The 21,660-nt window shown below is 49.1% G+C and overlaps 1 protein-coding gene and 1 pseudogene across 2 annotated transcripts; both read right to left on the bottom strand.

The window, feature by feature from the left end:
• Window positions 1-339: 339 nt before the first annotated feature.
• On the bottom strand, window positions 340-8,275 carry SLC46A1 (solute carrier family 46 member 1). Of its 2 annotated transcripts, XM_068976736.1 has the most exons (5): window positions 8,048-8,275; window positions 6,091-6,943; window positions 4,690-4,773; window positions 2,781-2,937; window positions 340-2,279 (listed from the first exon to the last, which is right to left on the bottom strand). In XM_068976736.1, the coding sequence occupies exons 1-5, from the start codon at window positions 8,273-8,275 to the stop codon at window positions 2,222-2,224; spliced, it is 1,380 nt and encodes a 459-aa protein (XP_068832837.1). In that variant the 3' UTR covers window positions 340-2,221. The 2 variants fall into 2 exon arrangements, with proteins under 2 accessions (XP_068832837.1, XP_068832838.1); XM_068976737.1 differs by lacking the exon at window positions 4,690-4,773.
• An 11,820-nt stretch (window positions 8,276-20,095) lies between these two features.
• Window positions 20,096-20,220, bottom strand: LOC138084870 (small nucleolar RNA SNORA70; annotated as a pseudogene).
• Window positions 20,221-21,660: the final 1,440 nt, after the last annotated feature.

The following is a 21,660-nucleotide window of genomic DNA, read 5'->3' on the forward strand; positions in this document are numbered from 1 at the left end:
TCACAGAGCCTCTCCTGAGACAGAGGGCTGAGAAACAGCCTTCCCCCACCCCCAGCCTGCTCTGACATTGTTTTGAAGGGTCAGAGTTTTCTGCTTGGATGGGCTGTAACTGCTGCCCCCACTATGGGGCTGAGTCAGCCTCACCCCATCCCACCCCTCTCCGAGACCAAGACCTTGCTCATGACCAAGAAACACTCAAAAGTCAAAAGTCCAGCTCCAACTCATTTAGCCTTCCTGGGGCCCCACAAATAGAGGCATTCCATTTTAGAATGTATGAGGTAGGAAGGATCTAAGAACAATATTTAATCTAGTGTTTCCTAACTTGTCGAACCATGACCAGACAATTGGGGGGTGTCGCTGAGCTAGCCCTTCACAGAAGGCCACATACGAGTCAGAGGCGGTACCTGGAGTAGATCCCAGGCCTGAGGTCAACCCAGAGCCTTTTTGCCTACATCCACACCGCTGGGCCAGGAGAGGGGCCTCTCCTCACTTGATCTCACGACAGGGAACAGTGACATGGGAATCTGGTAACAGGCCACAACTGACCTTGGTTTGCCTTGGGCCACCCTCATTTTACCTGCGTGATTTCTAACCAGGAAACTGGCTGGCAGGGGATGTGAGAGAGAATGAGGGCGGGAATACCAGCAGGGGACTATGCCTTGTGGCCAATTCTGTTTTGAAGAGTCGGGTGTTAATCTGATTTGCTTGGAGGTTTATGGTCCCCATCAAAGCCAGTGCCTTAAGACCCAATCTGATTCTGCCTTTCAATTTCAGGCTTCCCTAAAGCCCTAGAAATGGGCCTCGCATTCTCTGGGACTTGGGCCTCCTGAACCATATGGGGAGGCTGGGCCCATCTCCAGGTTCCTGTTGACCTATAGGTACCCAAGGGAGGGTGTCAGCACATGGCCCTGCTGAAATGGCTAGAGATGGGGGGTGTTAGAGAGCTGAGTGGTAGCAAAAATTGATTCTGCTTGGGCTGGTGTAGCCAGGAAGATTGGGACAGGTGCCTTCAGGGAGTGGATCTCTGACCCTGAGGAATGAGCAGCCAGGGCTCTGCCCAGAGCTTCTCCACTGGCCTAATGCAAGCATGCCAGCGCTTTGCCTCCCAGAAGCTCAGAAGACAATGGGCAGTCAGATGAGGACTGAGCCAGCTGTGCCCAGTACCAATCTCATGGCAACTCTGGGGGCTCCTGTCCTTTCCAGAAGCTGCTGCTGTCTGGTCTATGGTGGGCAAACTGGGAAAACAAGGCCCCATAGCCTAATGCCATGGGGGAGCCAGGAAGTTCATTTCAGAGTGATCATACTGACTTATGAAGAAAGCTGAGTGCCGAAGAATTGATGCTTTTGAACTATGGTATTGGAGAAGACTCTTGAGAGTCCCTTGGACTGCAAGGAGATCCAACCAGTCCATCCTAAAGGAGATCGGTCCTGGGATTTCTTTGGAAGGACTGATACTGAAGCTGAAACTCCAGAACTTTGGCCACTTCACGCGAAGAGTTGACTCATTGGAAAAGACTCTGACGCTGGAAGGGATTGGGGGCAGGAAGAGGAGGGGACGACCGAGGATGCGATGGCTGGATGGCATCACGGACTCGATGGACGTGAGTCTGAGTGAACTCCAGGAGTTGGTGATGGACAGGGAGGCCTGGTGTGCTGCAGTTCATGGGGTTGCAAAGAGTCTGACACAACTGAGCGACTGAACTGAACTGAACTGATGATGATTGGCACTGCTAAGCCCAGCAGATTAGTTCCCACCCAGAAACAGCAGCATTCTCCCTCCAGGGGACACCAAGTCCCTCCCCCAAAGGTACCATATTCATCACTAAGGAGTGATGAGTTGAACACTCTGAGCTGCCCAGTTTGTGTTGGAAGCAGAGGTGCCAGCCCTCAGGCTTCAACTGGTCCCTCCATCAGGACCTCTCCCCTCCCCTGGAGGGTTCTGTGATTCATGGCCTAAAGGGTAAACAGATCCCTGTTCCAAATAGGGGCTCCCCCACCACCTGCCCTGAGTGGATGACAATTCAAGATCTGGGAGTCATAGGGTGGCATGGCTGTGGATGAGGCAGGGGCCTTGGTCCAGGTTGACCATCCTGTCCGAGGTGAACATGGCCCTTTGGAGGGCTTTGCCGCTATGCTAAGGGCTGGGATCCAGATGTGTCTCCTTCCAGTTGGTCAGCACTCACGTTGCTCCTCTTGCCCTCTGTCCTTGGGTCCAGGCAGATCAGGGGCTCTGGGAAAACTCCTGGAATTCAGGGCGATGATTATCCCTTTCCAGTATCCTGTGAGAGACCAGAGAGAGGGTTCAGACTCAACATGGGGGGGACCCTCACCTCCTGGAGGAGTGACATGGGCTTTATTGGGTGGGCTGGTCCAGGTAACCCTCCCTCCCCAAGCTAAGAGGTGGAAGACAAAACAGAGGGCTCGAGGAAAGAGAAGCAAGTGGGTCAGGTGAGCATGAGGCCCAGCTACAGCTATCCCAGGAAGCTCTCCAGGCTTCCCTTTAGCACATTTCTGCCACGGTTGTTGCATCTGTAAAATGAGAATGGAGAGGGGCGAGGGGATCTGAGTGCGAGAACACAGCCTTGCCAAGCAGCACTGTGAGCATGTCCCTTCCCCTACTGGCCTCTGCCTTGCCCCTGGAGAATTAGGCAACCATCTGCAAGGGGAGAGAGACACCCACAGGGGAAGAGCTCCAGAAACGAGGAGGTTGGGAGGAGGAGGAAGAGGAGCCCTTTAGGTAATTGGCTCCATTCTGACCGTGAGTCACAGCTCTGTATTACCCCATCAGGATGGCCGGGATGAAGAGCAGTCCAGCTCCCAGGAGGAAGGGGAAGCCCTTCATGAGGTTCAGGGTGGCTGGGTAGAGCGAGTTGAAGATGCCGGAGGCCATCAGCATGGCCAAGCCATTCACACAGGCCAGAGCAGAAAAGAGAGCTCCTGTGAAGAAATAAATACCACACAGCAATTTGAAAGCCCTAAATGCAAATTCTGGCACTACTACCCAACAGCTGTGTGATCGGGGGCAAGCCACTTCACCTGAGTCTGACCTTTCTCACCTATAAACCCTACATCATGTGTTGTGTGTGATAAGGCTTCAGTGAGGTCATACATGGAGAGCACCTGTGCTATAAAATAAACAGCTGTTGTTAAATCTATTACAAGGACATGTGATGTCTTCTCGAAGAAGTCTGATAAAGTCTGATAAAATCATGTGGGGTTTATCCCCTTTGGGATCATCACCTGTTCAGGATAAATTTCTGGGTTAATTCTCAGTTTCAACACTTATTAGCTGTGTGATCACTGAAAAAGTCATTTATCTTTCTGGGTTTCTGTCCGCCTTCTGTTAAACAAGGACATTACCTTTCGTGGATTGTTAGGAATGCTGGAAACATTATATACACAGGTAAAGCAGCTATGCCAGGGCCTGCCCTCCTAGAGGCAGTCAGTTAGCAAAGGCTGTTCTTTTCTCCTGTTCCTCTTGGCATCTCTGGGGACAGTGAAGGAGCTAGAAAAAGGCTTACTGAGTGAAGGAATGGAAACAACAGAATGGTTGTGAATGAATGGTTCTGGAGACAACAGAACCCACGATGGGATATATGACACGAAAATCTCTGCCATCGCCAGAACCTCTTTCCCGAGTAGAAGGGAAAAGGAGGATAAGCCAGATGTTTTCTGACTGTGATCTAAAGACCCAGTGACCTGAGAAACTACTCTTTATAGATATGCCAACAGAACACAAATTGCAAAGTAAGCTCAACCCTGGGCTTCCCTGGTGACTCGGATGGTAAAGAATCTGCCTGCAGTGTGGGAGACTCGGGTTCGATTCCTGGGTCAGGAAGATTCCCTGGGAGAAGGGAATGGCAACCCACTCGTACTATTGCCTGGAGAGCTTCAGGGGCAAAGGAGCCTGGTGGGCTACAGTCCAGGGGGTCGCACACAACTGAGTCAGATACAACTGAGTGATTAACACTTTCATTTCACTTTTGCTTTGAAGCTCAACCTAACAGAAGTTGAGATTAAACTATCAGACTGTCAAAGCTCGAAGGGCCTCCAGATGTCACCAAGAGCAATTCACGCGTGTTACAGATGAGGAAACAGGCCCAGAGAGGGAAAGGGACCTAACCAAGATCACACAGCTGGTGTGACAGAACCAGGACTAAACACACAGATCCTAAGCCCTGGTGCTCTTAAAAACACACTTGGGTGTGCATCCTAGGTCCACCACTTACTGAGTGATCTTAGGTGAATCAACTGAACACTCTGGGCCTTTGTTTCATCTGCCATGCGGAAACAATGAAACCTAAGTCACCAAGTTGTTTTGTCTCCTTCGAGCTTAGACACTGTGACCCCAGGAAAGCAGGGGCCTGGGCATGGTCACGTCCATTTTGCAGATGGAAAAGCTGAATTCTGGAAAGGGTAAATCCTCTGCTGGGCTTAAAAACATAAGCCCAGCAAAAGAACATAATCACATGCAGCTGACTGCAAATTCCAACTCTGATTTGGTCGGGAAATGCAAATCCCTGTGGTCCTCTGGCAGCCCTGGGTGCTTGGACAGCAACGCAGTTGTCTTAGCTACTTTTCCAGGGTGGGAGGAAGGAAGGTAAGCTCCTCCCAGCCCATGGCTGCCCTCGGCCCAGTTTAGGCAACACTGGCCTGAGGAACCAGACGCGGGCTGACCCTGATACTCACCCTGCTCCGATTGCCTCACCAGTCTAGATAGCTTGGCCCGGATGACAGGGGTGACGACCAAGGACAGGAAAAGGAGCCCGTACCCTGGGGAGAAAGAAGGAAAGATCGAGAGAATGGGCTGGGGGAGGGGATGCCCCAGTGAGATGCAGCAGAGCTCTTGTGTCCACGCCATGAGGGACACAGGTTAGACACTGGAAGAACTTCCCTGAGGAGGAAGCAGACCATGAGGGCGCACAGTAAGCACACAGGAAATGCGACTTCCTTTTCACTGGACACTTAGTGACTCACAGGCTCACACTGTTTCCTTAGGGACTGTTTCTCTTCCTTGTGCAGCTGTCACCTCCTCAGCAAAACTGCAAACTGTTCAAGGACAGCGGAGCCTCCAAAGTGGGCACACGACGAGGCCCCGCCCCCAGAGCCCCTGAAGATGACAGGCACCCCCAAATCCCTGAGCAATGACAGTGCCTTCATCATCTCTGCAGCCCTGAAGGCGCTGAGCCCAGCACACGGAAGATGTGCATGGAGGATGCTGTGTGTAGAAGGAAAGGTGCCTGGCCCTCATCAGCTGCACTGTCCGGAGGAGCAGCCACATTAAGAAGTCTGTGATTACTGGGACTTCCCTGGTGGCCCAGTGGTTGAGAAGCCACCTTCCAATGCAGGGGACGAAGGTTCGATCCCTGGTTGGGGAACTAAGATGCCACATGGCTCGGGGCAACTAAGCCTGCGTGCTGCAACTAGAGAGGGCCAAGTGCTGCAGCAACTGAGGCCTCGAACTCCAGAGCCCATGTGCAGCAACAAGAGAAAGCCCGTGTGCCTCCATGCCAAACATTAAAAAAAATCTTTGTTTTAATCTGTGATTACTAAGTGGCTGACTGTACACATTTTCAGGCTCTATTAAATCTGTTCATTCAGGAAAGTGAACTTCCTCATTTTCAGCTGTCCCCTCCAACCAAAAAAAAAATGAAAAGAAGAACTAACACAAGCAGGAATCTGATAGCTGTGGTCTGAGAAGGCTGGCTTTTTAAAAAAAACCCAAGGTCCTGTGATCCTTATCAGAGAAATGAGCATTAAGGCATTAACAGCATGGACTTTGCTTAAAAGCACCAGGGGAGGGAGGAGTGAAGCAATTAGTGTACAAGCAATACTATTGTCTTTGGCTCTATCTTACAATATTTATGGTTGGTAATGTGAATTAATTACTTTGGCTACTGAAGGTCTATCTTTTCTGTATAACAGGTGGGTTGTTTTTTTTTTTAATGACATTTCTTAGTCATTTGTCCTCCAGTGCAGGCGAGGGCCACAGTGATGTTTCCAAAGACATGGGCATGAACTGCATTTGGGGACAGCACGTGGCCACCCAGTAATTCTGAAACAAACTGTCGCTGAACCCATACACTTTACCTGTGAACATGAGGGGTGTGATGGTAGCAAATGCGAAGACCATCATCCCCAGGATATTGAAGACCAGGCCGATCTCAGCCACCCAGGTGTCGGCCAGGCAGTACTGCAGAAGCCGCAGGCCCAGCAGACTGGTGAGGTATGGGAGCTGCTGAGCTGCAGAACCGTAGCTGATCAGCCGAGAGTCCCAGCAGAGGGGTGCACTCAGCTCATAGAGGGTCAGGATGTCCTGGGCCCCAAGGTGCACTGTGATCATCACGAAGATGGCCACTGAGTACAGGGCTAAGTGCTTCCTGGACTTCTCCAGGGCCTGGGTCACATAGAGCTGGATGATGGATCGGTGGTGACGGAGTGTGAAGAGACGGGTAGGTGTCCGCTCCTTCACTGTCTCACCAAAGCAGAATGCTGCATAGAGAGTCATGACGGTCAGCAAGGCCAAGGCAAGCCAGAAGGGGTTGACATAAACCTGCTCCTGGAGCAAGGAGCCACCAGTGAAGCTCGCCAGCATTCCTGCCACCCCAATGCATGCTTCCAACAGGGCCATTCGGATAGTACGGGTGCGGCTGGAGCTGACATCAGCCACGGAGGCAAAGCCAGCGGCCAGGAGCCCACTGAAATCGCCAAGGAGGGCACAAAGGATGCGGCCCAGTACCAAGTAGCCAACGTGGAGGTGCAGCTGAACCACAAAGATGGACAGCACAGTCTGCAGCAGCAGGCCGAGGGAGGCCAGCACCAGCAGTGGGCGGCGGCCCACACAGTCACTCCAGGCGCCCAGCAGGGTGGACGAGAAGAGTCCCACCAGGAAGCCGCCCACGTTCATGTAGAGGGTCCAGTGGGAGGTAAGTGTCTCCACTTCCTGTGGGGGCGAGAGTTGTATTATGGGGACGGGGAGAGCTATCCCTCACTCTGGGCTGCCCACCCCCCACACTGTCACCAACCTGGGAGATACAGGGATCTGGACTTTCTCTGAAGCCCTAAACCTCAAGAGAAGTTTAGTATGGATGTTGGAGAGGGTATGGGAAATTTGTAGGATCCATTCCTTACTTTTACCACTGTGAATGAAAAATGCTGCTGCTATATCAGGGTTCAATCCCTGAGTTGGAAAGATCCCCTAGAGAAGGAAATGGCAACCCACTCCAGTATTCTTGCCTGGGAAATCCCATGGATGGAGGAGCCTGGTGGGCTACAGTCCATGGGGTTGCAAAGAGTCAGATACAACTGAGTGACTAACACTTATCATTTGTAACTTTTTTTTTTTCATTTGTAATCTTTTGATGTTCCTCCAACCTGGTTTTTATCACAAAACTCCTATATATCCTGGCTCCTCCCTTATCTCTCAGGAGCAGTCCTTCGGAGCTGTCTGAGAGACTGCCCCCAGGGCTTGAGTCCTCAGAAAGTTAGCTAAACAAGACAATTTTCAGGGCTTCCCTGGTGGCTCAGTGGTAAAGAATTCACCTGCCAGTGCAGGAAACACAGGTTCGGTTCCCGGTCGGGGAAGATTCCACCCGCTGCAGGCCAACCAAGCCTGTGTGCCACAACTACTGAGCTGTGCTCTAGAGCCCCTGTCCCCAAACAAGGGAAGCCGCCTCAGTGAGAAGGCCCAGGACTCTGCATCTAGAGAGTAGCCCCCGCTTGACACAACTGGAGAAAAGTCGGGGCAACCATGAAGACCCAGCATAGCCAAACATAAAATTGAAAAAACTCTCATCTTTTTAAGTTGTGCATTTTGTTTTTTCAGAAAATACCCCCTTGTTAACCCTCAAAGCTCGCTTTATCTGCATCAGCTTTAAGCATCTCGACACCGAAGTTCTCAGACTCCAACTTTTGCTCCCGCCCCGCCCACCACCCAAGATCCTAACCCCCGCGGCCGTCCCCAGTCTTTACCCAGGCCCCGCCCCTGCCACGCTCCTCGCTTCTCCGCACCCCTCCCCCGGCCCACGTCCACGCGCGCGGCCCCTACCTGCGCGATGGGGTTCACGCTGTGGTTGCTGCAGCTGCCCCTGTGGCGGGTGCCGTTGTAGCCAAGGTCTGCACTGAAGCGGTGCCACAGGTACTGCGTGGTGACCGGGCCCTGCAGGACCAAGGCGAAGTTGGCGAGGAAAACGAGTGGCTCCACGCAGCCGCGGCACAGCACGGACCGGGTGGGCCAGGCGCGGGGCTCGCCCGGGGAGTTCGCGCGCCCCTCCATGCTTGCGGGTTCCTTGCAGCGTTGGCGCAAGGCAGAAGGTTCATGTTTCTGCGCCTGCGCTCAGCGTCTTTTTTTTTATTTTTTTTTTAAAGTGGGCGGGACGGAGCCAGGACTGGTGAGCCCCTCCTTCCTCTCAGCCCCTCCCCCTCTGGGCTAGGAAGGGCAGGCGGGCCCCCCCATCCTCGAAACCCCTGACTTACAAAGTGACCTCGCCTGCAAACTGTGCCAGGATATCGGCTGGCACTCCTTCCCAGGCCCCGAAAACCCCATAACAGTAGGAGAATATCAATAATTAACATTCATTGATCACTTATGTGCTGGGCGCTGTACTAAACTCCACGTGGGTTAATCTCCCAACAACTTTATAAGCTAGTTATTGTTAAGGATTCCAATTTACCCATAAAGAGACAAGAACAATCAGGCATTCAAAGCCGAGCTGGAAAACACACGACTTCTGATGTCTGTGCTGATGTTCTGCCCTGCGACAGAGCGACTCGGTGGATAAAAGTGCAGCCTCCAGTTCTACTGGCTTAATTCCATCACCTAGGTTCTGGGCATGCCACTTGGCTCTTGGGGCCTCCGTTTCATCATCTTTAAAAGGATGGTGCTAATAGAATGTGACTCAAAGAGTTGCTCGGAAAGCACAATGTCTGATATATTGTAAATGCTATTATTGTAATGAATAGACTGTCACTTGTTCCCCTTCTGCCCACAGAATCTTTTTCCTGGGAAGCTAATCTGTTTCTGGGGCTGGGTCATGGCTCTGCAGTGCCCTTGGAGGAGCAGAGGAGGAGGAGGAGGAGGAGATGGTGGAGGGCCTGGGAGGCCCTTAAGTGTGGCCCTACTTTGGTGCTCCTACTACAGAAATAGGGGCAGAAGGCTGTTGGATCTCTATCTGGCCCTGTTTTATTGACTGTAAAAGAGAATAGTACTACTTGACTTTCTTCCTTATCAGTGCATTGGTTGAATGCCCCTTGTATGTCGGGGACTGTGGACAGGAGAGGTCCTGGAAACACTGCAATGTAAAGAGAAAAAAAAAAAAAATGTTGCCTGCCATTCCAGTTCTGTAGGGATCAAGCCATTAGCAGCTACAGTCACTCACCATCCACCCTAGGGCAGTATCCTGAAGGGCCTTCTGTGCTTTGAACCCCAGCCCCAGATAGTTGAGATCATTTAGGGAAAAATCTCAGTGATCTCAGGTTCTTGTGTCTTCCCATACACTGAAGAGTTGCTGTTGTGTCAGTGAGTCATGTCTGACTCTGCGAGTACTCAAATCACCCTGTTTTTTGTGGTTTGCTGTTAATTTTCTTATGTTTGACTGTTTCTTTACCTGTTTCTTTTTTTTTTTTTTTTTTGCTACACCTCAAAGGATGTAGAACTTCCCTGCACCCTCTGCAGTGGAAACCAGGAGTCTTAACCACTGAATCACCAGGGAAGTCCCTTAACTAGATGTTTTTCTTTCCATTGGGTGACTGATTAGTGGCTAGTGGCCTTATAGAACTGGAATGGCAGGCAATATATATATATATACTTTTTAACACTATTGTGATAGGATACTGAAGCTGGGAGGGATTGGGGTCAGGAGGAGAAGGGGACGACAGAGGATGAGATGGCTGGATGGCATCACTGACTCGACGGACGTGAGTTTGAGTGAACTCCGGGAGTTGGTGATGGACAGGGAGGCCTGGCGTGCTGCGATTCATGGGGTCACAGAGAGTCGGACGCGACTGAGCAACTGAACTGAACTGATTGTGTTTCCAGAACTCCTCCCTCCCCACCCCACCCAACCCCCTAGTATAGTCCTGGACATACAGAAAAACTCACATACATCCTGGTTTCTCCGTTGCCTCTTCAGAACAATTTCTTAGAGCTCAGTAAGAAACTGAATAAACCCAACTCACAGTTCTAATGTTGTGCGTTTTTTTCAAGTTGACAGCAATGAGGAAACAAAGGGGTGGTGTGGGCTGTAGTTTGTAGAATGGTGGGGGAGAGACATCAAACAGTCCTACTAATCCATGCAAGATTTCAACTGCAGAAAGTGCTTTAGAGGAGACAAGCTGTGGAGCTCTAAGGGCACAAATTCAGGAGCCTGGCCAGGTCTGGAAGGAGCTAAACCAGGAAAGGCTACCTTCCCTGACAACAGGGCAGCTGACTGGATTTCTAAAGGCAAGCCTTGTGCCATGACCCATAAACCTAATTCTTGGGGTGATGGGGGCTCCATTTCTGGCCATCATGGCTATGTGTGAGCTCGTTGCTGGCTTATTAATTTTCACCTACCTCCCCTGAGCCAAAAGGAGCCCCAGGCTGAGACAAGGTAGATGCTAGCTAGATACGGTAGACTGAAGGATGCCTGCACCCCAAACAGCCATCACCATCCTCAGCTCTTCCTGAAGTGAAATGAAAGTCACTCAGTTGTGTCTGACTCTTTGTGACCCCATGGACTATACAGTCAATGGAATTCTCCAGCCAGAATACTGGGGTGGGTAGCTGTTTCCTTCTCCAGGGGATCTTCCCGACCCAGGGATCGAACCCAGGTCTCCCACATTGCAGGCAGATTCTTTACCAGCTGAGCCACAAGGGAAGCCCAAGAATACTGGTGTGGGTAGCCTATCCCTTCTCCAGCAAATCTTCCCAACCCAAGTCTTCCTAGAGATAGGAAATAGTACGTGAAACATACAAGCCCCTGGGTTGGTTCCCTCCCCTTTCTACTGCTTTCAGAGGGACCATAGTCTTGCAGCAGGATTTTGTTTTCCTGTCCAGGGATAGCCAGTCCACCAGAGGTGGAGACTAGAAGCAAAGTTCTGTGATTCTTACCCCAATTGGAAGCAAAAATGTTTCAAGGAGGCAAACGCTGCAAAACAAATACAAAGCGTATTATTAGAGACACAGCACAAAGTATGGGAGGGCACACAAAGAAACAGCTTATTTATGTCAGAAGCAGGGCAGGAATACAGATGTCCGGAATAAGGAGTGCAGTAAGAAGAGCTTTAAGCCCCTTATATCAGACAGTCCTTCCAGGTGTGTGTGTGTGTGTGTGTGTGTGTTCAGTCATGTCTGACTCTTTGTGACCCTGTGCACTGTAGCCTACCAGGCTCCTCTGACCATGGAATTTTCCAGGCAAAAATACTGGAGTGGGCAGCCATTTCCTACTCCAGGGGATCTTCCCAACACAGGGATCAAACCCAAGCCCCGGTCTCCTGCATTAGCTGGCAGATTCTTTAGCACGAGCGCCACCTGGGAAGCCGGGTCTTTGTTCACTTTTAGTCGAATGTCTTATTTCTTTTTTCACAACTGACTGGTCCTTAGACTCTCCCCAAGATGCATGCACAACTTTTTGCTAGGATGGATCCCGCCACAGAAGCCTGTGGATACATTTCCACACTTATTATGGGGTGAGGCTTCCTCTCTTTTGGACCCCCAAGAAGCCTTCCTGCACATGTTCAGACAGGAACGTCTTCCTTGACCTGAGAAGTGGGTACCTTGTCTCCTAACTTTAGCAAAGCTCAGCTTTTGCCACCTGCTTTGTCCTTGGGAGTATCTGGGTGAGAACAAAACTTCTATTTTACTCCACTTGACAAACACCAGCTCTCTAGCCCAGAGGCCCATCTATCTCCTGCCTGCAAGAAAACTTGGCCCAGTTAGGTAAGCTGCAGTGAGGAAAGGGTGGTGTCCAGCTGAAATCTCTCTTTTTTAAAATTAAATTAATTGTTTTTTTAATTTTATTTTGGCTGTGCTGGGTCTTTGTTGCAGTGCACAGGCTTTCTCTAGTTGTGAAGAGCAGGGGCTACTCTTTGTCATGGTTCAAGAGTTTCTCATTGCAGTGGCTTCTCTTGTTGTGCACAGGCTGTAGGGTACATGGGCTTCAGCACCTGTGGCTTGAGGGCTCCAGAGCTCAGAATCAGCATTTGTGGTATACAGGCTTAGTTGCCCCAAGGTAGGTGGAATCTTCCTGGACTGGGGATCGAACTGCTGTCCTCCACATTAGCAGGCAGATTCTTCACCACTGAGGCATCAGAGAAGTCCACACTACTTTTTTTTTTTTAAAGGTTGCTCCCTGCACCAAGGGGGATCTTAGCTCTCTGACCAGGGATGGAACTCGTGCCTCCTGCATTGGGAGCAGGGAGTCTTAAGCACTGGAACACCAGGGAAGTCATCAGCTGAAATCTTAGAATCGTTTCCAGATAAAGAACTAAGACTGAAAGGCGGAGGGCCAAGGTCCATCTCTGAAAATGGGACAGGGTGTGGCTTGTCCTGGAGCTGGAGCCCTCAGTCCCCACTCGGGGAGAGGCCCCTTCTCTGATGAAATAAGATTATTTTTAAGTCAGGGTAAGAACATTTTTAAACATAAAATTCTCTCTCTGCCCATTTGAGCCACTACCCCTTGCTCTTTACTGTGCATTAAGAAGCTGTGTAAGACGTTAACTAGATCCCCTTAGAAGACCCAGCAATGCCTGTTCAACCCCTACCTCCTCCAGAAAAAAAAGCACTTTTCTCCTGACACCAGCAAGGTAACTCCTTAGGAGACCTTTCTTTCTCAGTCCTGTAAAGGGGTCACACTAACCCACGACTAGCCCTCCTGCACTATGTAAACTGTCAGTATTTTGATGTATAACATTTTGTCTCAAAAATTTATATAAAGGTAGGACAATCTTCAGAGCTTTCTGGAAGACCATCTCCCAGGTTATACTCCTCAGATTGGTTTTCTTTTCTTCTTTCTCTTTTATATTTTTAATTCTTTTAATATAAACATGCATTTTAGTCATAGAAAATAAAAAATTTTTTTAATCTGATGATGTTCTTCTACTTTTTTTTTAAATTTAAGTAGTTGACTTTTAAAGTTGTAAGCTTGTGGAATTTTAGTTCCCCGACCAGGGATTGAACCTGGGCCCTCTGAAGTGAAAGCATGGAGTCCTAACTACTGGACCACCAGGGAATTCCTCCCCTTGGAATTCTGGAGACATCAACAGGACCTGACTTTCCTTGAACCAGGCACTGTGTGAGAGTATTACGTATTATCTTAGTCAATCCTCACCACAACCTTATGAAGTAGGCACTGTTATTTTTACAGATGACATTATCTATGGCTTACAGAGATACAGGAAAAATCCTTCCTACTCTGGCCATAGCTTACATCCATTCCAGTGTTTGCTGGATTCCAAGCCTCGGTAAATCTTAGTCCTGTACCAGGACTACCCTTCCCACCTTGCTTAGCCTTAGTAAACTCCTGTTCATCCTTCAAGATCCACCTCTGCACCACACTTCTAGGCAGAATTAGTAATTGCCCAGCACTCCAGTACTCTTGCCTGGAAAATCCTATGGACGGAGGAGCCTGGTAGGCTGCCGTCCATGGGGTTGCTAAGAGTCGGATACGACTGAGCAGCTTCACTTTCACTTTTCACTTTCATGCATTGGAGAAGGAAATGGCAACCCACTCCAGTGCTCTTGCCTGGAGAATCCCAGGGACGGGGGAGCCTGGTGGGCTGCCGTCTATGGGGTCGCACAGAGTCGGACACGACTGAAGTGACTTAGCAGTAGCAGCAGCAGCATATGCTTCCACAAGACTGTTTTCATGCTTCTAACCCTGTTTTAGATTTCACCTAGTTATAAATATGTGTTCATGGGTTTGTCTCCTCCCAAACTCTACCCACATCTTACGGGCAGGACTATTACTTACTCATCTCTGTATCTCCTAGCAGTGGGCCTGGCATGCAATAAGATGAAAAGCCATACACACACTACCACATACAAAACAGATAATCAACAATCAACTATGCAGTACAGGAAACTCTACTCAACCTTCTGTAATAACCTATGTGGGAAAAGAATCTGAAAAAGAAGGAATCTGTATATATCTAATCTATCTATCACTAAATCACTTTACTGTACACCTGAAACCAATACAACATTGTGAATCAACTCTACTCCAATATAAAATTAAGTTAAAAAACATTTTTAAAAGATGAAATGGTAAATAGGTTTGATGGCATGCACCAACACCAGACAATTGATTGCAGCTGCCTGGATTGCTACATCGAGATGAACAATTTCTCTGGCTTGTGGGAAGGAGTCATGTGATCCATTAATTCTGTCTGCCCTGGCCTCAGGAATAAACATCTCTAATGACAGGGTTGTCTAGACCTGGCCTGGCTGCTCTGTAACTTTTGTGGGGAAGCTTTGGAAAAGCCCGGGGAAGCTACAGTGGCTTCTTCACTCCCAGTCAAAGAACCTTGTCTCACAACCAACCACTATGAGAGAGACAATAGCCAACAAGAGTTCCTCATCCAGACAGCAGTCTTGTCCTGACTTCCACTCAAAGCCTGTGCTTGCTTTTCACGGCTGGCCAACCACAGCTTCAGGAGAGCTGTTCTTGTTTTCAGATATTACAAGGGAGGGAGAAGAGAGCATGAGGGTAAAGACATTTCCTGTTTCCGGTTGTTGCTTCTCCCATGCCAACTCTGAGCTTTGTGTGACTGTGTCCAGATACCACAGATGGTGGTTGCTCTTAAACCAAGCTTGAAGACGGGGAGGAATTTCACCAAAAAGAAGTGAGGCTGTCCCATCTGAAAGCACCAGCTGAGCCTTAGAGCAGAATGCTGGCCAGGATCCAGGGAAGTGCAAAGCTGCGGACATAGCTCCCTAATCACCTACCCTACAGGGGAGGCTCCTTACAACCTGAAGCTTGCAGGATCCCAGTTCCCCAAAAAAGAATTGAACCCGGACCATGGAGTGAAAGCCCAGAATCCTAACCCCCACCAGGGAGCCCCGCCCCCCTGGGTTGGTCTCGTTTTAAAAACTTTGTCCTTGGCAGAACGCTTCTCATCCTTCCATCCCTCCATCCATTCACTTAGCATCTTACTGCTTGCCAGGCTCACTGCCAGGTGCTGGGGTGACAGATAAGTGTTTACACAATCCTCTTCCTCAGGGCATTCCCTCAAACAGCACCACCAATTCCAAATCACAATAATAGAAGTACGCAGCTACAGAAATCTGTTCAAAGTGTCTTCACGAGGAGGTCAAAGGATTCACAGCAGAGAAGCTGAATTTTGAAGCATGAGATGGTGAAACGACGTCATCAGGCAAACAGAGAGAAGAAATAGAGAAGGGTTTTCTGTGCCCTGGGAAAGGCAGGTCCGTGGATAGCACAGTTAAATAGCATCATGTTGTATGTCTTAAAATGTTTTCATTCTTTCAATGTAAATGTTTAAAATATGCTATAACAATCTGTCTTGTTTGTAGAGATGTGGATGGACCTAGACACTGTCATTCAGAGTGAAGGAAGTCAGAAAGATAAGAACAAACATCGTATATTAATGCATATATGTGGAATCTAAAGAGGTGGTACAGATGATCTTATTTGCGAAACAGAAATAGACACAGACGTAGAGAACAAACACATGGACACGAAGGTGGGGAAAGAGGGAGGGTGGCATGAACTTGGAGGTTGGGAATGACGTATATACAGTATTGATACTATGCATAAAATAGTTAACTATTCAGAACCTATGGTATATAGTTCAGGAAACCCTACTCAGTGTTCTGTGATGATCTAAATGGGAAATAAATCCAAAAGGGGGGATATATGTATATGTGAGGGCCTCCCCAATGGCTCAGCAGGTAAAGAATCCGCCTGGATTGCAGGAGACATAGGAGACTCGGGTTCCATCCCTGGGTTGGGAAGATGCCCTGGAGGAGGGCATGGCAACCCACTCCAGTATTCTTGCCTGGAGAATCCCATGGACAGGGGAGCCTGGAGGCTGCAGGACACAACTGAGCCACCACACACACTCACATGCGTATGTAAAACAGACTCACTTTACTGCACAGTAGAAACTAACAACATGATAAAGCCACTATACTCCAATAAAAATTAATTTTAAAAAATAAAGAGAAAAAATAAAATTTGAAAACCTGTCTTGGGAATTCCCTGGTGGTCCAGTGGTCAGGACTCCATGTTTTCACGGCCATGGTGTGGGTTTGATCGCTGATTAGGGAACTAAGATCCCACAGGCTGCAAGACACTGCCAAGAAAACAAAAGAAAACAAAATATCTTCTCTTATCCTCATGACAACTCTGTGAGAGAACTACTGTTATCCTTATTCTACAGATGAGGACGTTGGAGAGGTTACATGATCTGCCCAAAGACACTCAGAGTAGCAGAGTCAGTGTTTGAGTTGGCTTCAGTTTGACTCCAAAGGCTGCAGTTGCCACAGTCTCTGTGGTGGGTTGGTGGTCGTTTAGTCACTAAGTTGTATCCGACTCTTACGACCCCATGGACCGTAGCCTGCCAGGCTCCTCTGTCCATGGGATTCTCCAGGCAAGAATACTGGAGTGGGTTGCCATTTCTTTCTCCAGGGAATCTTCCCAACCCAGGAAACGAACCTGGGTCTCCTGCATTGCAGGCAGATTCTTTACCGACTGAGCTACAAGGGAAGTTCACGGACATACAGCCTGTGGGCTGGATATATGGCCCACATGTGTGTTTTGTTTGAGCGGTACAATGTTTTTTAAAAACTAGTTGGCTCACATAGTATCTTGTAAATTTTGAATTAGTTTCCAACTAACTTTCACATGAAAATCCAGATTTCTAGATTTTCTCAAAAACTCAGGGACTTCCCTGGTGGTCCAGTGGTTAAGAATCTGCCTGCCAACGTAGGGGACACAGGTCCTAACCCTGGTCCAGGAAGATTCCACATGTCACAGGGCAACAAAGCCCATGTGCCACAACTAGTGAAGCCTGCAAGCGTCAGTTACTGGACCCAGGCGCTCTAGAGCCCGTGCTCCGCACCAAGAGGAGCCGCCGCAGTGAGAAGCCCATGCTCCGCAACTAGCTTGCTGCAACTAGTTGCCCACATGTAGCAGTGAAAACCCAGCACAGCCAAAAAAATTTTTTTAATTTTAAATTAAATATAAAAATAAAAAACAACACAAGATTTACAAAAAGAAAGAAAACTCAAAACTGTGACAACACTTACGTAAGCCTATTACCTGGTTGAAGCTAGAATGGGACTGTCCTCTGTTTTGAGGCAGGGCGTGTGTTCTCCAGTTCACCACTCCCCCACCATCACTTTCACTCACACAAAAAACACCTGGCCTTGTAGGCCCGCAAGCTTGCAGCCCTTTTACTGGGCTCTGCCATTGTGTGGAAACAGGATTCCGAAGTATCCCAGAGTTTCTACAGAGCTTGTGCTGATGCTTTCTGAACATAAAGAGATGGAATCACTGTGATACTATGCCACGCGGCTGTAACAAGGGTCTGAAAAGCATTGTTTCCTCCTATACATTTAAAAAAAAATACTCCATAGTTGCTTTTCAACATTGTATTAGTTTCTGTTCTGAATCATGTTTTCATGCTCTGAAACAACAGGTTTCAGGCCTGTGTACACATATATCCTCTCCCTCTTGGACCTCCCTCCTACTCCACTTCTCTAGGTCATCACCAAATACGGAGCTGGGCTCCCTGTCAGTGGGTTCTCACTAGCTATCTATTTTATACATGGTAGTGTATGTATGGACTCCCCTCGTGACTCAGAGGGGAAGGAATTAGCCTCCAATGCAGGAGACACAGTTTCGATCCCTGGGTTGAGAATATCCCCTGGAGAAGGAAATGGCAACCCGCTGTAGTATTTCTTGCCTGGAAATCCCATGGACAGAGGAACCTGGCAGGCTACAGTCCATGGGGTCCTAAAAGAGTTGGACATGATTTAGCAACAATGTATCTATGTAAATCCTAACCTCCCAGCTTGTCCCCTGTCCCCTCCCCCCCACTGCCCTGGATCCACATGTCTGTATCTCAATTCCTGCCCTGGAAATAGGTTCATTAGCTGTAAGCCCAGTGGGCTTCCCAGGTGGCGCTAGTGGTAAAGAACTCGCCTACCAATCAGGTAGATGTAAGAGATACAGGTTCTATCCCTGGGTCGGAAAGATCCCCTGGAGGAGGGCATGGCAACCCACTCCAGTATTCTTGCCTGGAGAATCCCATGGACAGGGAAGCCTGGTGGGTTTCAGTCCATAGGGCCCCAAAGAGTCGGACACGATAGAAGCGACTTTGTGTATGCACGCAAGGCCACCATAATCCAGTACTGCTACACCTTACAGCAACAGGGAGAGAGTGTGAGGCCAGAGAGGTCGGCACGGGCCAGATGATGCCCCTGAGGAGTTCAATTTTGATCTTACGGGGTTCGAGGTATCTGTGTGACATCCCGGTGGAGGGGGGCCCTGATGGGCAGCTGCACACAGAGCTCTTGAGGAACAGAGGGACTGGAGTCATCATCCCCTGATAGAGTCAGGGGTGGGGTACAGACCCTCCTGAGAAGACAAGTGACAAGGAGCCTGGGCAGGAGGCTATGAGGAGCATAACAGTTCAGATGGACAGAGGAAGAAGGAGTGGACAGAGAGGGAGAAAGAGGAGAAGACGAGTGCTGAGAAAGCCAAGAGAGAAGAATTTGCAGGCAACATTGGTGACACGTGGGATATTAAAGAAAAATCAAGGCAACTGGGGGTCAGTGCTGGGCACCCCAGAAGTTTCAGCCAGTGAGACAAGGCCAGGGAAGTCTAGAAATCAAATCACAATGGGTTGAGGACGGATTGGCGAGGCATTTAATACCAGGAAATGAGGCAAAGGTGGCCCTTGATAAACTCACCCCTAGAGAATGTAGCAAGCAAGATGCAACACATCTGGGGTGAGACTGGCTCCTCTTTCAGAGGTGGGACTGAAGTTCAGGGATGGGCAGGGCTGATATCAGAGACCAGTGTAATCTCAGGGAAGCATATCTGAGGCTGAAACCCAGTCTAGGGGAGAGAGAAAGCAAAAGCTGCAACCCCAGCTAACCCTGGCCAGGCTCGGTGTTGACAGCAGCAGACGCGCTCTCCCATCCCCCACAGCGTAACCTGTCGAGGTAGCCAGTGCCCTCCAAGGTCCGAGCGCTGACGTCTCATACTAACACTCCAGGGCTCCTAGGCCGACTCTCAGAGGCTAGGCTGGAGCACTTTTCAGCCCTGCCAAACCCACACTTCAGGCTGTCTCACTAGCCTTCTCCATCTTTAAAATTTATTTATTTATTTATTTTTCACTCTTTTGGATATGCTGATTCTTTGTTGCTGTGCGTGGACTTTCTCTAGTTGTGGTGAGCAGAGCCTACTACGCAGTTGCAGTGCTCAGGTTTCATTGTGGCGGCTTCTCTTGTTGCAGAACACGGGTGCTAGGGCACAGGTTTCAGCAGCTGTGGCGCACAGGCTTTAGTTGCTCTGCAGCATGTGAGATCTTCCCGGACCAGGGACTGAACCCATGTCCCCTGCACTGGCAGGCAGATTCTTAACCACTGGACCACCAGGGGAGTCCTCTATGCAATTATTTTTGTCATTTAATTGCTATTTGCCCCTTCCCGCCCCCACCGCCATTTTTTGGACAGGAAAGTAGGATTTATTGGTGGGTATGTGTAAGGAGGGGACAGCATCAAGGCTCTCATGAGTACAGGGCCTTCTATTTATCCCGAGGGCCATGACTCGGGATGTATCTGACCCCACAGCCATCAGGGATAAGCCACTTTTCTGCCTACATGTTTCCAAATTCATCCACATTGAACTTAATACATCCCCGCTTCTTGGAGGTATGGATCTTCTGGTGGCCAGGGAACTTGAACTTGGCCCTGAAGAGAGCCTCAATTACATGCTCCTTGTTCTGCACCTTGGTGCGGATGGACATTATGATTGGCCAACGTGGACCCTGGCTGCTGTGCCCTGGGGCTTTGGAAAGGTGCCATGGACGCGTCTGGGGCCTGGGACTGGGGACAGCACGCCAGTAATAAATGTCCACTGGAAAGGTCTGTCTCCAAGCTCCCTTAGGGCAACCTGTATAGCAACAGGCTGCATATACTATCAAGGAGGCTGCTGTTTGTAGCCACTGCACCCTGGGCCCTCATGGGTACCCTAATCTCATAAGACTGAGTGGGGAAAGGGAAAACACTGAGCTGACCCTGTTGTGGTGTCAGATAAAAGACAGAATGGCACCAGGCCCCTGAAAGCAGTGGGTTTGGGCCACAGGCAAGTACTCGTTGCCCTGAGAGTGAGTGACAGGTGTTCAGCAGTGAAGGAAAGGGGCAAATTTAAAGAAGGCTTGTGGCTCATACAACTCAACATCAAAAAAACAAACAATCCAATTGAAAAACGGGCAGAATCTCTGAAAAGCCGTTTTCCCACAGTAGACATATAGACGGCCAGCAGGCACATGAAAAGATGCTCAGCATCACTAATCACCAGGGAAATTCAAGTCAGAACCACAGTGAGCTATCACCTCACACCTGTCAGGATAACTATCACAAAAAGACAACAGATAAAAAGTGTGGGTGAGGGCATGGAGAAAAGGGAACCCTCGTACACCATTGATGGGCATGTGAATTGGTACAGCCACTATGGAAAACAGTATAGAGGTTCCTCATTAAATTGAAAATAGAACTACCATACAATCCAGCCATTCCACTCCTGAGTATTTATCCGAAGAGCAAAAACACTAATTAGAAATGCGGCCACTCTTGCCGTCTGAGATGGCCCACATTCTGCCTGTGGAGTGTGTTTCTCTCTAAATAAGTCCACTTCTTATCTATCACTTTGTTTCTCACTAAGGTCTCTCTGTGATGAGACATCAAGAACCTGAGCTTCATTAAGTCCTGACTCCAGCCTTCATAACCTTCCCTGAGTTCCAAAGTAGCTAATCAGAAGAGGAGCAGCCAAGAAACCACCTGAGGCAAAATTCCAGGGACTGGAGAAGCTCATCCGGAGAAGGCAATGGCACCCCACTCCAGTACTCTTGCCTGGAAAATCACATGGGCGGAGGAGCCTGGTAGGCTGCGGTCCGTAGATTCGGACATGACTGAACGACGTCACTTTCACTTTTCACTTTCCTGCATTGCAGAAGGAAATGGCAACCCACTCCAGTGTTCTCGCCTGGAGAATCCCAGGGACGGGGGAGCCTGGTGGGCTGCCGTCTATGGGGTCGTACAGAGTCGGACAAGACTGAAGCGACTTAGCTGCAGCAACAGCAGCAAGTGGCAGTGATGTAATGTACAACATGATCAATATAATGAACACTGCTGTATGTTATATATGAAAGCTGTTAAAAGAGTAAATCAGAATATATGAAAGCTGTTAAAAGAGTAAATCAGAGTTCTCATCACAAGGAAAAATTTTTTTCTATTTTTTTAATTTTGTCTCTATATGACAGATGTTCACTAAACTTACTGAGGTAAACATTTCATGATGTATATAAGTCAAATCACTGTGCTGGGCACCTTAGGCTTATACAGTGCTGTATGGCAGTTCAGTTCAGTTCAGTTGCTCAGTCATGTCCAGCTCTTTGTAATGCCAGGGACTGCAGGCTCCCCTGTCCATC

This window comes from Capricornis sumatraensis, chromosome 8 (assembly GCF_032405125.1).
Source record: "Capricornis sumatraensis isolate serow.1 chromosome 8, serow.2, whole genome shotgun sequence".
NCBI classification, from domain to species: domain Eukaryota; kingdom Metazoa; phylum Chordata; class Mammalia; order Artiodactyla; family Bovidae; genus Capricornis; species Capricornis sumatraensis.